The sequence below is a fragment of the Peromyscus maniculatus genome, chromosome 5 (assembly GCF_049852395.1).
Source record: "Peromyscus maniculatus bairdii isolate BWxNUB_F1_BW_parent chromosome 5, HU_Pman_BW_mat_3.1, whole genome shotgun sequence".
Taxonomy (NCBI): domain Eukaryota; kingdom Metazoa; phylum Chordata; class Mammalia; order Rodentia; family Cricetidae; genus Peromyscus; species Peromyscus maniculatus.
This window is the reverse complement of record NC_134856.1, coordinates 95,624,572-95,640,394: the sequence shown is the minus strand read 5'-3', so window position 1 is coordinate 95,640,394 and position 15,823 is coordinate 95,624,572. Positions and strand designations below refer to the sequence as shown.

The 15,823-nt window shown below is 42.1% G+C and overlaps 1 protein-coding gene across 2 annotated transcripts in view; it reads left to right on the top strand.

The window, feature by feature from the left end:
* The first annotated feature begins 473 nt into the window (after positions 1–473).
* Mtr (5-methyltetrahydrofolate-homocysteine methyltransferase) overlaps positions 474–15,823 on the top strand; it is an 85,353-nt gene continuing 70,003 nt past the window's right edge. The window contains exons 1-4 of one of the 2 annotated variants that reach the window (XM_042278219.2): positions 474–620; positions 10,598–10,812; positions 13,633–13,722; positions 15,105–15,174. In XM_042278219.2, the coding sequence (XP_042134153.1) occupies positions 10,603–10,812; positions 13,633–13,722; positions 15,105–15,174 (370 nt within the window). In that variant the 5' untranslated portion in view covers positions 474–620; positions 10,598–10,602. Of the gene's footprint in view, positions 621–734; positions 867–10,597; positions 10,813–13,632; positions 13,723–15,104; positions 15,175–15,823 lie in introns of those variants that run through there. The other variant, XM_006980164.4, reaches the window with a different exon arrangement.

Here is a 15,823-nt window from a genome sequence, read left to right as displayed (position 1 = left end):
ATAGGTAATCAATAAATGTTCACTATCAGTGTGACTATTAGCATTTATAGTTGTACCTCATTATTTCTGTAGTGCACTTACAGGATCTTATTTTAATCCCTGTTGCAATCCTGTAAACTAATAGCCACTTCCGTTCTAGTATTTCTTTTCTATGGATAAGGGAGACAGATATTTAGTGTTAGTAAAACTAAGCTACAATTAATTTGCTAACTTCAGGTTACTGGTCCTTGATACTGTACCATTGGCGCAGGTCAACACCACAGCAGGTATCCCTGCACTAGAACTTGTAGCTCGCTTTGCGAGGCACTTCCGGAACCCAGAAAAAAAGATGCTCACGTCTCCCTAGGACCCAGTATCGAAGACTACATTTCCCATAGGGCCACAGAGCAAAACCTCCGGCGATTGGTTGCGATCAACAGCCTATACACAACGGCGAGGAGTTGGTAAGGACCAATCAATCACATGCCGCGGAGGGGGCGGGCCCTCCCGCGGGAAGCTAGATTGAGCCGAGAGCTACCGGAGCTGCAGCTGAGTTCGGTGGCAGTGTGTGGCCATTTCCACGTCGTCCTCCCCTTAAGGGTTTCGCTGAGGCTGCGCGCGGCTCTGCGCTTGAGAGTCCGGTAAGAAGCGCGTGCCCGCGTGCCTGGAGGCCCCGCGTGCCGGCTCTGGAGCTTCAGGCTCCTGGACGTCCTCGGTCCGTCCGTCAGGGCAGTAAGCGCTGGCTGGCGCCGCCCGCGGAGGAATTCTTTGGAGATCACGCCTTGCTTGCTGGAGGAGGAAGCTCGGCGGCGTGTCGCCTGCGTTGTCGCAACCCGATAACGCCTCCACCCAGGTCGAGCGGTTCTGTCGGTGCCTCAGCTCCTCAGGTGCTTCTCCCCGGAGATGCAGCCCAGAGCCCCGGGGGCCGCGGACCTTGCTGGGTTCCTTGCTCCGTCTACACGCGCTCGGTTCCGGAACGGCGTGCATTGCCTTTAGCTCTGCAGGTTCCTGTGGGAAGTTCTGTATGATGTAACGCTCGTATTCAGTAAATATTTACCGAACGCTGTCTGCCCCAGAAAAGTTAAGATGCTAGGAGGTTGGTGAGGCAGCCTAGGCAGTTGAACCACGTGGTTTTTTAGTTTCTTTTTCTGCTCTTGACTTCTGCAGACTCTAGCGTTAGCTTGACCATGGCCTGACCGGACTCCTCCCAGGGGTAGGGATAGGAGGTGGAATAGTAATCGCAAATGATTCTGATGGTGGTGGCACCGGATTCCACAATGAGAAAAGACACAAAGGGAGTATAATTTTAGTTCTGTTTGTCTTAAAAATTTGGGCAAAAATTCCTATAACACATGGGAGGTGTGGTGGGAGGTGTGTGGTTAGATGTGGAAACGAGAGAGTTAGTGATAAGGACATCTGAGTTGCGCTTGTCCAGCAGGCAGGAAGCCTGGTTTAATCAATCCCTAGTTCAGCATAAAACTGGGCGTGGAAGTAGGATCTGAAGCTTAAGGCTATTCTCTGCTACGTAATGAGTGAGTTCAAGTCCAGCCTGGGTTACATGAGATCCTGTTTATTTTAAGACAGAGCAGTGACTATGGTATGGCAGGCATAGTTTGTAGCCCCGGGAGGAGAGTGAATATCTAATGGAGCTGGTAGAACTGTTCTTGAAACTAGTGGGATGGTGCCTAACAGCGCACCTGTTGCTATAAAACAAGATCTCTTTTTCATAGAGGTATGGCGTAATAACTTGAATAACATCTTTTAGGGCTTCAGGCTTCCTCCGTCCTATTTTAAAAAAAGAAGAGTAATTTCTTCTTTTGAATATAGTTATGGCTGTCAGCAGAAAGCCTCTGAAAATTTAGAATAGATTGAACAGTGAATGATCTCTTTGCAGAAAATGAAAGAAAATGGTTGAATACTTGCACCTGCCCCTGTCCCCTCCTCCACTTTCATTCATGGTTGAACACCAAGTTCTAGGCCCATTACCTCTATACCTGTGGCTTAGAAATGACGTTAGGTATATTTCTACTTCTCTCAAGTATGTGTTGGTATTACAACCAAGTTTTAGCATCCTAAAAACCCTTAGTCACTGGTGTCCACCTTTTGTTGTTGTGTTTTTATTGTTGTTGTTCCTCTCTGCTTTATTTCCTATCTTACTGTCAGGTCTTAAACGGTTTTTAAGGAAGACTTAAGATTCTTGAACTTTAAAGATTGAGCCCGAAAGCTGGATGTGTCCTGAGCTGTGGCTGTGCCTAGTGGTAGAATGCTTGCCCTTGCAAGTATCCAGCCCAAGAGTGAATCCTTCCAGCTGGTGGGCAAGGAGGGAGATTAACCTCAGTCCCTGATTATGTCCATTCCTGTGGGCCAGCAGGAATTTTGTGTGAGAAAGTTTCAACTACAGCTTCTAGTGATTTCTTGGTTTTATCCTTGCATGTTTTTAGGAACTTAGCTAATGAATGATTAATAGAAGAATGAATAAATGAGCCAGTGAATTGATAGCAGCCCAGTTCTCTTCTAGCTTTTAAAAATTAGTGGGAGAAAAAAAATATTTCAAAAATGAGATATGTACACAGATGCCTACAAAGTAGCAAATGAATTCAAACTAGAGATTAGAGGCCCCAAATGAAAGAAGTATCTTGCAAGGGACTTGTGGGCAGATCACTAAAGCAGCTGAAGTAGGAGACTGCTGAGAGAGCATTGAGATCATTTGCTTATAGTGCAGAAAAGTATTTTTTATCCTACTCCAAAAAGGAAGTCCTTCTGCAGACCCACATTAGGGTTGTTCTCTCTCCAGAGCTTGCCACTTACATTGGCATATTAGAAACGGATTGTCTTATATCTTCATCTTATTCTGTAATTTGCTTGGTTTTCATTTGTTCTCAGTGCTGGGGATGCTGGGGATGCTGGGGATGCTGGGGATCTGCTGTAATGCTTTGTACATTTGTACACATACAGGCAAGTGATTTACCCTGAGCTGTATCCCCAGTCTTTTAGAATAGTTCTCAGGTGCCACCTGAGTTATGTACTTTCAGCATCTGATAGATGCTGTAACCAATTAGTCCTACATTTATTTACCCTTTTGAATGTTTGCTGTGAATACAAATGTGAGTGGTTAAAAAAAAATGTTCAAGTCAGAAAAAGAAAAAAAAAAAAAAAAAAAAGGCTAATTCACCAGGTCAGTTCTTGGGACTTTTTTCTATACAGCAGTTATTTACATGTATACAGATATTAAATATAAAACAATTTCTGATAATCTATTGAGGGTTATTATGAAACCATATATTTTTTTATTTACCCTAAAAGATGTGTCAAAGAATCTGTTCTACTTAGAATCAGAGTAGTTATCACTTCTCTACTGTTTGGCTAAGATCAAGCATAGAATCGGCCTAGTCAGTTGTAAAACATACTGCATATTCTAAGCCTAAGGAACTGAACACAGAGACTTTTTTTGGAGGTGCGGCTGTTCTTTACAGAAAAGTAAAGTTTCAGTGAATGCCCACTATGTTAAGGGAAAGGATAATCATCAAGAGGATTTAATTTTTAAATTTTACTTATGTCTTTATGTTTGTATGTATTGGGGGGGGGTGTTGTTCAAGTGTGCTGGTTTGCACATGTTGGTCGAGGTCTTAGGAGGTCTGTTCTTTTCCTCCCATGGGCATCTGGAGATTGAACTAAGGTCATCAAGTTTACACAGTAAGTGCTTTTGCCTACTGAGCCTTCTCCCTGGCCCAAGGGGATTTACTTTTAAGAGAAGGTTCTGATGGTAATTAGAAATGCTCCACTGTAATGGTAATTAGACCTAATAAAAGATAACCGCCTACTAGAAAAATCAGTAGGTGCTTAGACTAAGCCTTCTGGAGGAAGACCTCTTAGGTTCTCTAAGTGATAAATTGCACATTGTTCTTTAAGGATGATAAGCATATGGCTGATGCAGAATTGGATTTTGCTGTTTGTTTTGTGAAAGGATCTCATTTAGCCAAGGCTGACCTCTGAGCTCACTATGTGGACAAGAATAGCCTTGAAGTCTTGATCTCTTTACTTCTGAGAGTGTTGGGATTACAGCAATGCACCACCACACCTGGCTAGTAGTAGATTTTCAAATACCTAAGTTGCAGAGTTTTATCTTCAGTTCCCACCCATTTATTACACGTATTCTTTTTATCTATTTGTATTTGCTACTCATTATTCTCTTGCTTCTGTGGACTCTTTCATATTATCCATATATTTATGTATTTCCTTGTAGATCTCAGAATTTATATGTGGGTTTGGCTGTTTATAGTATATAGTGAACTGTTGCAAAGGCGAAATTTACATAAATATGATAGTTAATTTTTTTCATTCACTCTTCCACTCTTAAGAACCAGCTATATTGCCTTAGTATATTTATTGGTTATTGACATGAGGTATTCCCTGGGGAGTTCATACCACATTTTCTATAGGATGAAATTTCCTGAGTTTGCCTCCACTTGCCCCTTCTACCATATCCTCTGTGTTCTCATATGGACCAATGTGTTACTTTCTTTTTGGGAAATATATCCAAGAGTGAAATTGCTGGTTTTCTGCATGGTTAATTTGACTGACCCCTCAAGAATGGTTCGTGTTGTCTACATTCCAGACAAGGAGGCTGCTCTACAGAGTGGCTCTAGGTGTCTGCATTCCAGCCAGCAAACATGAAGGCATTCTTTGGCATTATCTACTATTTTGAGTCCATGTCTATTGGGAATAATAGCTATCGTCATGTTTTAATTCTTTGGCATTATCTACTATTTTGAGTCCATGTCTACTGGGAATAATAGCTATCGTCATGTTTTAATTCTTTGATTGCTAATGAATTTAAGAATTTCTTAATTTATTTGTCTTGTTCTCTCTCTCTCTTTAAAGACAAGTCTGGTAGTATAACCGGTCCCAAACTTGCTGTGTAGCCAAGTACAACCCGATCCTCCTGCCTCCAGCTCTTAAGCACTAGGATTATAGGTTTGCCTCACCCAGGCCTAGCATTTCTTTCCCTTGGCTATATTTGTCTTTTTTCTTGTTCTTTTGGCTTCCTAGTATTATACTTTTTTTTTTTTTATTAAATATGGAAGCTCTAGATGTTAATCCCTTTTAGTTTTAGACATAGCAGAATCTTTTCCTAATCTATCATCTGTGCTTTTGTTTTAGTTTTTATGGGATCAAACATCTGAAAAATTACAGGGCATGGTTGCCCACATCTTTAATTCCAGCATTTCAGATTAAAGCTACATAGAGAAACCTTGTCTCAAAACCAAAACCAAAGCACAAAAAACAAAAACAAACCAAAAAATTACAGATACTGAGCTGGTAGTATATTTTATTATATTGTAAGTCCTTAGTTTCACTGGTTCCAATAAACACACACACACACACACACACACACACACACACACACACACACACTTTTTCTTCTCTCCCATACATCCAAGTTGAATTTTTGAGACTTAAGTTCCTTTATGTTAAGTCATTTAAGTTTTCCATGTAAATTTTAGAACAAATGTAGCAAGTGAACAAAACAAAAACATAAAAAAAAAGCCCCATATTTTGTTTAGTTTTTAAAAAATGTGGCCATGTGGTCTCATGCTTATCTGGTGACTCTACAACAAGATCTCAGAATTTGTATGTATGAGGACTGAATTATTTTATGGTAGTGTAATGTCTTAAGACTGAAAACTAAGTTTATATTTCTAGGTTGAAACTTGAGTACAGTAGGGACCCCACTGAGAAGTACCACCCCCCCCTGCAACCCCCCCTCCACCATGACAGAGTTTTTCTACTAATTCAGAGATTCGCCTGCTTCTGCCTCTGATTGCTAAGACCAAAGATGTGTGCCTCTATGCCTAGCTTCAAGTGTTTTTGTGAAAATGGAGGGATGGAGGCACTCTTCACAGTTAAATTTACTAAATGTATGCGCTTGCTCAGTGGCTCAGTCATCCTGAGAAAGACATGAAAATAATAGAATGACGATTGACTATTTGCCTGTAGCTGAAGTTTTCCTGTGTTTCATCCAGTCCGCAGCTGCTCAGACCCAAGTTAAACACACAGAGGCTTATATTAATTATAACTTCTTGATCATTACCTCAGGCCAACTACTGACTAGCTCTTACACCTAAACTCAGGCCATTTCTGTTAATCTATATGTCGCCATGTGTTCCATGGCTTTACCTGTGTGCCGATACACGCTGCTCCCAGGACGGTGGGCTGGCATTTCTCACTCAACCTTCCTCTTCCCAGAATTCTCCTTATCTGCTTATCGCTGCTTATACTTCCTGCCTGGCTACTGGCCAATCAGCGTTTTATTTGTCAACCAATCAGAGCAACACATTCACAGCATACAGAGCATCCCACAGCATTTGCCTGATGTCAAAAGCCATGTCTCATTATCTGTGGGAAAGATTGTACTTTTTTCCCCTAGGAAGTTTGGGTATCATTCTTAGAGAAATTCCACATGGATGACCTTTCTTCTAATGTCACACCCTGTGCTCAGATAATCTTATTCCAGGGTGGATCACAGCATTATTAGTTGGGCACATTATAGATTAAGGTTTTTGGCCCTTTTTTTTCTCATTAGAAATATATATATATATATTTTTTTACTTATAAACTGTATGGCCGTGGCAGGCTTCTTGCTAACTGTTCTTATATCTTAACCCATTTTTATAAATCTATACCTTGCCACGTGGCTGGTGGCTTACCGGCATCTTTACATGCTCCTTGTCCTGGTGGTGGCTGCAATGTCTCTTCCCCTCTTCTTCCTGTTTCCCCAATTCTCCTCTCTCTTTGTCCCGCCTATACTTCCTGCCTGGTCACTGGCCATCATTGTTTTATTTATATAGCGTGATATCCACACCACTTCCCCTTTTCTTCTTTTTTTAAAAAGGAAGGTTTTAACTTTAACATGGTAAAATTACATATAACAAAACAATTATTGAGCAAGAATTACAGTTACAATATTGAAGATGTTCTATCTATCTTATATTTGTGAGTTTAAGGTTTTATATCCAACTTATCTTTTATCATAACTGAGGAAATTATAACTATCTAGTTTTCAACCACATCAAAGACCTGAGAAGGAACATAATGGTACCTGAGAAATTGTAGATGGATGCAAGCAACTTTCGGGAATCTTGCAAGAGTAGACCAAGACAGCTGGCAGCCTGGACAGTCACCTAATGTTTCTCAACATTGTTGGTGCATTCAAATTGGCTACAGGCCTAGAGTATATGACAGACCATTTTCATAAGCAGGAATTCTGAAAGACCATCTTACCCTGTCTTGGCAGAGTACAGTGGTCGCTTTCCTTGTGTCCCGCTTGTCCAGGAAGGACAGCATTGTATTTGTACTGTCAGCCATCAAGGCAAGGGCAGTTCTTTGCCCAGTAGGCCATTTTGTGCCAAAAAGACAAACTTCCAAATGGAAATGTCTTAGAAGCCCAACATTCTCTCGGGATCAATTGGTGCAGCCAGGAGCAATTGTGTCTCACGTCAACAGAATTCTAAGTTATTTAAATGCAACATTCTCTAGGTCTATGAAGTGTTTGAAGATTACCTATCTATCTGAAATATATCTATATATACTTAGAAGACTTAACTAGCATGGCTTCAAATATGATTACCATAGATGACTAATTATTAATCTTTTTTTTAATTATCCATTACAATTTTAAATGAGTTACATAAACATAATACCTCAAACAAGAATAGAAATATATATGTATAGTATAACAAAATTAACTTCAAGTTTGTATCAATAAACTAAAATTTATACCAATGTAAAACATTTTAAACATAAACTAAAATCTATACCAATGTAAAACATTTTAAACAAGTTGTTCTTTAAAAGTAGGTTCATTAATCTACCCTTTTATCTTATCATCTCTGTATCCTCCTTTGTATCTATATCATATCCCCTTTTCTTTTTTAGAAAGACATCACATTTATAATCAACCTGTTTTAAATAAAAATATTGGTTTTTCTCTGTCCCACACCAGAGGGCTCTTCTGATTTGGGACACAAGAATCTCTTAACCATTTTTTTTAAAAAGCAATATGTCTGGGTTTAGAGGGGGAGCGAGCCAATTCCACCTCTAAAGCCAGCTTGGTATATTTGGGAATTTCGGCGTAGCATCTCTTACTACTTCCTGCTGGAGGGGGGTGCTGTATCTTATGGGGACGCAAAGAAAATTTTAGGCCTATGGGGTAGTCCTTGAGGCTGTATTGTGGGAGCCAGTTGCCTTGAAACCGTTCTGGATGTTGGATCATCTGGGCCATGGTGTCATCGGAGATCTTTCAGGGGGTCTTGGCTGGTCAAACCTGATGTATCTTAATCTGGAACAAATCCATAGCCTCTGGCTTTCTGGCCACGTGGCTGGTGGCTTACCGGCATCTTTACATGCTCCTTGTCCTGGCGGTGGCTGCAGTGTCTCTAGAAATATGTTTTAATTGTTCCCATGGACTATTGTCTTCTTTCCTCGAGATTGGCTCATGGGAAGTGTTTTATCACCTGTAAGTTCAGTAAATGCAGCTGGATGTGGTGGCACCTGTGTCACAGCAGCGTTTGGGAGATAGAGGCAGCAGGTCAGGGATTTGAGGTAGCTACATAGTGAATGCAAGGTCAGTCTGGGCTGCATGGAACCTTTGTTTTTGTCTCTAAAAACAAAACAAGTTCATTAACTACACTTTGCTAGTTTGATTTTTCTTGCAGGTTATAGAAGTGACCTGAAGAGGACTAAGGTGGAGCTCACTAGGAGAGAGTACCTTAGTATAGGGATTTATTTTAGAGGTCACACTGGTGGGGCTCGTGATCTCAATAGGCAGGTGGTTGTTGGCAGGGAGAAGAGGTGTCAGATGATATTGAGATTTGGAGTTTACATGTCTGGGAAGGACATTGTCATTCACAGAAGTAGGAAAGTGAGACAATACAGCAGGATTTTGAAAATTAGATTGAGAGGCAGTTGGGTATTCTGGGCGAAGATGTCAGGTGCATAGTTTGAAACCTGGGCCTTAGATTGCTGTCTTCAGTAACTAGTAGGTCATTGTTTACTGTAGAGAGTAATCTTTGAAGAGTGGCAGAAGAGGAAACTGTATCAGGAAGATGAGGAATCTGCATGTTGGAGATGGGAAGGAGGAGATTGGGGGCCATGGGAAGTATTGGGTATCACTGATCGTGTACTCTGTTGCTGCTCTGTTATTACTGTTGCTGTGATAACATACTGTGATGAAGGCAACTTCCAGAAGGAAGGCTTGTGATAAGTCCATCATGGTGGGGAGGTGTGGCAGCAAGTGGCGTGGCTGCAGGAGCTGGAAGATTACATTGCACACTTGAACCACGGGCAGGATGCAGAGAAAGCCGAGTGCCAGGATGTACTCTCAAAGCCCATCCCCAGGGACCTACTAACTGCAGCCAGGCAGCACTCCTAAACCTCTCCAAACAGCACCACCAGCTGGGACCAAGGTTCAAATGCTTGAGGTTGTTAGGGACATTTTACATCCAAATCATCACAGGCACAGAGACAAGAAAAGAGCCCAGCTGCAGGAGGAGGTGGAGGTGCTTCCACCGGAAGACATTTGCACAGGATTAGGTTCATCACTTGTAGAGTGAAAAGGATGAGAAGGACTTGGTGCCAAAGTAGATCGGAGCTGGAGTCAGCAGATGCTGGAGGTACTGAAAAGATGAGCCACAAAGGCTTGATGTGAGTTCATTCCAGTCAGCTCCTTTGTGACCTTCCACTAGTTCTTAGAAACTAGATGGTAAGATTGGGAAGGGCTGGAATTGGGGCCTTTTCTGTGAGCATTTGAGAGGTGAGGAGCTTGAGGGTGTTAGGGGGGTATTATTTCGTATACAGAGCAGAGGTGAGTGAGGAAAACCCTGCGGTGTGACTGTTTTGATTCTGGCGGTAGGTGGATGGGTGATGGTGGAAGCTGACACTCTAAGGTCAGGGTGGAAGTGTTAAGTGTTCTCAACTGTGTAAGCCAGACAGAATTCACAGAGTTCTGAGGACTTCTGCAGCCTGGCCTAGGTTTATGCCCCTTAACCATTGTTGACTGGTTCTCTGAACTCTGAAACAGAAGTAGCTAGGCCTGTGCCACCATCGATTGGGGTTCATCGGTGTTTTGTGATGTGTAAAGTGTTTTATTAGAAATGACAGTAACAGGTGGGCAGTGGTGGTGCACACCTTTAATGCCAGCACTCGGGAGGCAGAGGCAGGCGGATCTCTGTGAGTTCGAGGCCAGCCTAGTCTATAGAGTAAGTTCCAGGATAGCCAGGGCTACACAAAGAAATGCTGTCTCGAAAAAGGGTGGGGGGGAAGGGGGACGGGACGGGACGGGGGAAGGAAATGACGTTAATAGCATGTTCAGCAGCAGTTTTTTAACACTGTAGTTACATAAGTTCATAATCTCTACTTATTTTGTATTGTGAGTTAGGAATTATCCTAAATTTCCCCTCCATGTTCTCTCTCCTCATCCTTTCCTCCCTTCTCCTTGCCTTTTTTCCCCTTTGTGGTGCTAGGGCAGACTCTGTGGTCTTACGCAGGAGGTACCTTTTACCTACATCACCCACATAGCTTCCTCTTTCATTCTTTGAAGTCAGTGTTTACTTTCTTTAAGGAGAGATGAAGAAAACCCTGCAGGATGAGATTGAAGCCATTCTTAGGAAGAGGATTATGGTGCTGGATGGTGGAATGGGGACCATGATCCAGCGGTACAAACTAAGTGAAGAAAGTTTCCAAGGTCAAGAGTTCAAAGATCACCCCAGGCCACTGAAAGGCAACAATGACATCTTAAGTATAACCCAACCTCATGTTATTGGCCAAATTCATAAGGTGAGTTATTTCTAGGCTCTTAAACATTCATTCAGGCTATTTCATGTATCAAGCTCTAGAGAATATGGAAAAAGGATGTGATTTATTAAAAAGCAGGTATTTCACACCAAATAAAAGTTACAGACGATGTTGGTTGGGCCCTTGGGATAAGCAAGCAGATGACAAAGGTAGGTTGGTTTTGTTGTTGTTGTTTTTTGTTTGTTTGTTTGTTTGTTTTGGCCTTTGTAGCATTTAAACTTTAGTTGAAAAACCATACATCCTGGAACAATTTCGGAGTTTCATATTTGCCTATTAATACCCTGTGAAGATATACTGAAAGATGGTGTCTTAGTTTGTGCTGCTATAAAAATTCTCAGATTGAAGCCGGGCGGTGGTGGCACACACCTTTAATCCCAACACTCGGGAGGCAGAGCCAGGCGGATCTCTGTGAGTTCGAGGCCAGCCTGGACTACCAAGTGAGTCCCAGGAAAGGCTCAAAGCTACACAGAGAAACCCTGTCTCGAAAAAACCAAAAAAAAAAAAAAAAAAAAAAAAAAAAAATTCTCAGATTGAGTTGCTCCAGCAACGACATTTCTATTTATTTATTTAGTTTTATATGTGTGAATGCTTTGACTGCATGTATGTGTATTATGTGCACCATGTGTGTGCCTGGTGCCCAGGGAAGCAAAAACCAGACCCTCTAGAACTGCCTCCAGGAGTTTCAGATGGTTGTGAACTGCCATTTGGGTATTGGTAGTCAAGCTTGGATCTCCTGGAAGAGCACCTGGTGCTCTTAACTGTTGAGCCATTTCTCCAGGCCCCAGCATTTATAGTTTGTAACAGTAGGAAGTGCATCACTGAGATGCCATTAGGTCTGGTGTCTGCTGAAGGTCCTCTCTGCTTACCATGTACCTTTCTTCCTATTGTATCCTCACATGGTGGAGTGCAGCAGGAGAAAGCAGATTTGTTCTTCTGGTTGGGTACGCTAAGGTCTGAGTGCCATGTCTTTCTTCCCCTCCCTGCCAAGATTCCTATGTTAAATTTCAGTATGGCCTCAGGAGGTGCCCTTAGGGTTGTTTTCAGAGCCCCCCTTCTGTCTCTCTGTCTCTCTTTGTGTGTGTATGTAGTAAAATATATATGTAAATATATATCTACATCCATCCATCCATCCATCCATCCATCTATTTAAAATTGCACATACAGTGTTTTACCTGCATGAATGTCTATATTGTATGCATAACTGGTGCCTGTGGAGGCTGTAAGAGGGTGTCTGATCCTCTGGAACTATAGTTACATATGATTGTGAACTGCCATATGAGTGCTGGGAAAGAAGCTGGGTCCTTTGGAGGAACAACCAGCTCTTAACCTTAGGACCATCTCTCCAGCCCCCCTTCCTTGCTATTTAACATAAAAATAAATTCCTGTTTGACTACTGCTATAAATTGCTACCCTCCCTAGAACTACTATCAGTTGATGCTTATCTTCCTAATTATTTTTGTTACACGTTTAATCTGCATATTATATGAGTAGAAGGTACATGTTTTAAACATAATGGCTGTATGTATATGTTACTTATCTCTGCTAGAATAGTTGGCAGAAATAAGAGATTTATTTTGCTCAAAGAGAGGGTACAGTCCATTGGGGCAGAAAGGCATGATAGTGGAGGGAGCAGTTGTTTGTACATGGCATCGGTCATGTTACATTGTGCTGATCAGGAAGCAGACAGGGACTGGTAAAACCTTCCTTCATTCAGCTCGGCTCACTTCCTAAGGGTTCTACAATCTCCTGAAACAGTGCTACCACTTGGGACCAAGTCTTTAAGCATGAGTCTAAGTACATTTGCATTCAGACCATAGCAGTATGTTTTACACAGTGTGTTTTCCTGTTTAGTGGTGCTTGGCGGCCTCACTGTGTCATAGACATACACAGTTTTTTTTAGGTGTCATATGACATGTGATGAAGTTGCTTTAGTTATCTCCCTCTTGAAGACTGCTATTGTAAATGTGCTGCTCATCTTGGCTTTCATTTTCATTTCTGCAGACATTATTCATCAGCTTAGGAAGACTGAGTTTGTTGACTGTTAGAAAATCAAAGGGTTTCAGGCTGTGAGTCAGACTGAGATGGAGATGTTCTTCAGACAGAGAAACTAGGAAGGCAGGTGTTAAAGAGGCAGAGTGGTGGGGTACCAAGTTCTCAGGGTTCCAGGAAGGGTGCAGATAGAGGAGTAGGAGATGCAGCCTGAAAACAACATGCTCAGAATTTGATCTCTTAGGGGTGGTGCAGTTCTCGGTGCCCATCAGTGGTGTTACAGTGGGGAGGTGTGGAGAACAGAGCTGCTGGCTCCTGAGTGCCCAGGGTGTGCCAGACTCTTGAAGTGCTGGCTGACAGTACCATAGAGACTTACTTCCTTACCATAGGCAGGAAATGGTTTTAATACTTTTAATGAGGAGGTTGATACCCAGAAAATTTAAGGAACTTGACAGGCAGGATTCTAGTTACTGCCCAACCACTGCCCCTTGAAGTTTGTATATTTTTCCCTTAAAAAACGGCAACAACAACAAAACCCAAGGAACCCGAAACCAAATACCAGAGTTTAAGGGATGTGATAAAATGTACATAAACCTAATGTATTATTTTTGTCTGAACTTATGTTCTGTGCTTATGTATTAAACCACATGCCTTTCTGTGAAATCCTTGTACCTGCTTGCATCTCTAGTCTTGAAAGTATTGTCTTACATGTTGGTTAAAAGGTGGTTGTTGGTAACAAATGAAAAGCCACGTTTATTATTGGGCCATGGACTCTTAAGCTCGTAATAGCTGACTTACTGTCTTTTGTTGCAGGAATACTTGCTAGCTGGAGCAGATATCATTGAAACAAACACTTTCAGCAGCACTAGTATTGCCCAAGCCGACTATGGCCTTGAACACTTGGTAAGACTTCCCTGTCTAATATGCTTATTAGTATTTATTGCACAGAAGAGTGCTAATGACAAAACCACCTGAAGTGGCAGTCAGTTTAATCCCAGTTATCAGGGATCATGGCTTGAACCTCTTCTGCTTATGAGGGTAGCAGCCCATTTATTGCAGCTGGCTTTTTGAGGCAAGTAATAGTCAGCTAACAGTGTATCCTTTGGTAAAGGCAGTAGTACTGACTGAACCTGTACATGTAAGTAAATAGCTGTGGCTGTTCCAGTGCAGAAGTGGATAATGAGATGGGCCCTGAGCCACAGTGCACCAAACAAACCCTGTTAGGATATCCTCGTTTGTTAATTTGAGAAGCCAAAGCAGTTAAAGGCGTTGATGCAGATTACAGCTCTAGGAACACTTGCTGGTGTGTGAACAGCTTCTGAAGGGTCCCTTCACTTGTGGACAGACTGCTTTGCATGTGTGTGCCTACTTGTTTGCTTTTTCCAGCAAGAGGTCCATGATCTTTCTCAGATGAAAAAAAAATTGTTTTTATGTGCTTGAGTATTTTGCTTGCATATATATCTGTGCACTCATGAATGTGCTTGGTGCCCGTGGAAGCCAGAAGAGGGTATTGGGTCTCCTGGAACTGGATTAGCAGGTGATTCCCACCTGTGCATGGTGGGAATTGAGCTCAGGTCCCCTGGAAGAGCTTCCAATGCTTTTAACTACTGATCTATCTCTCCAGCATTCTTTATCAGATTTTTTTTTTTTAGACAGGGTTTCTCTGTGTAATTCTAGAGCTCACTTTGTAGACCAGGCTGGCCTCGAACTCAGAGATATGCCTGCCTCTGCCTCCTGAGTGCTGAGATTAAAGGTGTATGCCAACACCGATGGCATGATTTTTAAGATGTTAATCTACAGAAAGTTTAGAACTGCTTCTTCCCACCATAGTCCAGTAAGAAAATCTGGGCCCGGGAAAGCTGCTCTGAGAACTGCCAACTGGTTCTGGAGTGGCTGAGACACTCTTAGATCTTAGATTTCCTCTCTCAAATGTTGGTGGTTTTCCCACTAGTATACTTTTCCTCTTTCTTTTTTTCTTTCAAGACAGTATTGCATTATATAGCCTTGGCACACTTTGAATTCACTGTCTCAGCTTCCCGAGTGCTAGGATTATAGGCTACCACACCTGGGTTAGAATATTTTATTAATTTGTGGAATATTTGGCTGTATCAACTTATTTGACGTGCTAGAGGACCAGGTATCAGCCTTACAATGTGTGGTTTCACTCAGCCCTCATCAGTTCATGCTAGTTCTTTGATGAGTTCAACTCAGAATTAGCTAGTTATAGATCCCTTGCTGGATGGAGGAAAAGCAGGACAGACTAACTTCAGTGGTTGATATGTTAGGCCTACCGGATGAACAAGTGCTCTGCAGATGTGGCCAGAAGAGCCGCTGAGGAGATAACTCTGCAGACAGGTAAGGGACGTTCTCCTTCTTTATTGCACACACACAAGTTCTTTGATGGTCTCAGCTCTAATGTCCAGTGTTTTTTTACATGATGTTTGACTTGGGAGCAAATACTCTACTTGTTTGCAGGCTACTTCCCGTATGTAGTGTTATAGAGAACCATTCAGTGTCTCCGAAGTGACACTGTTCCCCTGGACCTCCAGTTCAGGGTTTCCTCTTTTACCTTACTGATGCTCATAGCCTGACTTGGTAGCTAGGCACATCACTGGGTTATTAAATAGCAACTGGCTGATTTGATTTTGGTAATTATTAGAGTATTTGATGTTATCTTTCTAAAGCTGGCTTCTTCCTCATGCCTGGCTTATTTAAGCAGTGATTTCCTTTTGAGCATTTTCTCGTGTAGACTACTGATGACCTGATTGCTCTTCCTGGATGACAGAGGGCTGTAGCATTAGATTCAATCTTGCTGGGACTTGGAAAGTGGTTCTTGAAATAACTAACCTCCTGGCTAGCTGCCATCCGAACATTTGGGCTGGTGAGAGGCTTTGAGACAGGGAAAGCAGTAGAAGAAATATATCGAGCCCTGAAAGATTTGGGACTGTGAAGTTATTGCCAGTAGGAAAGATGGGAAGGAATTGTTAGGAAGTTACTGACTGCA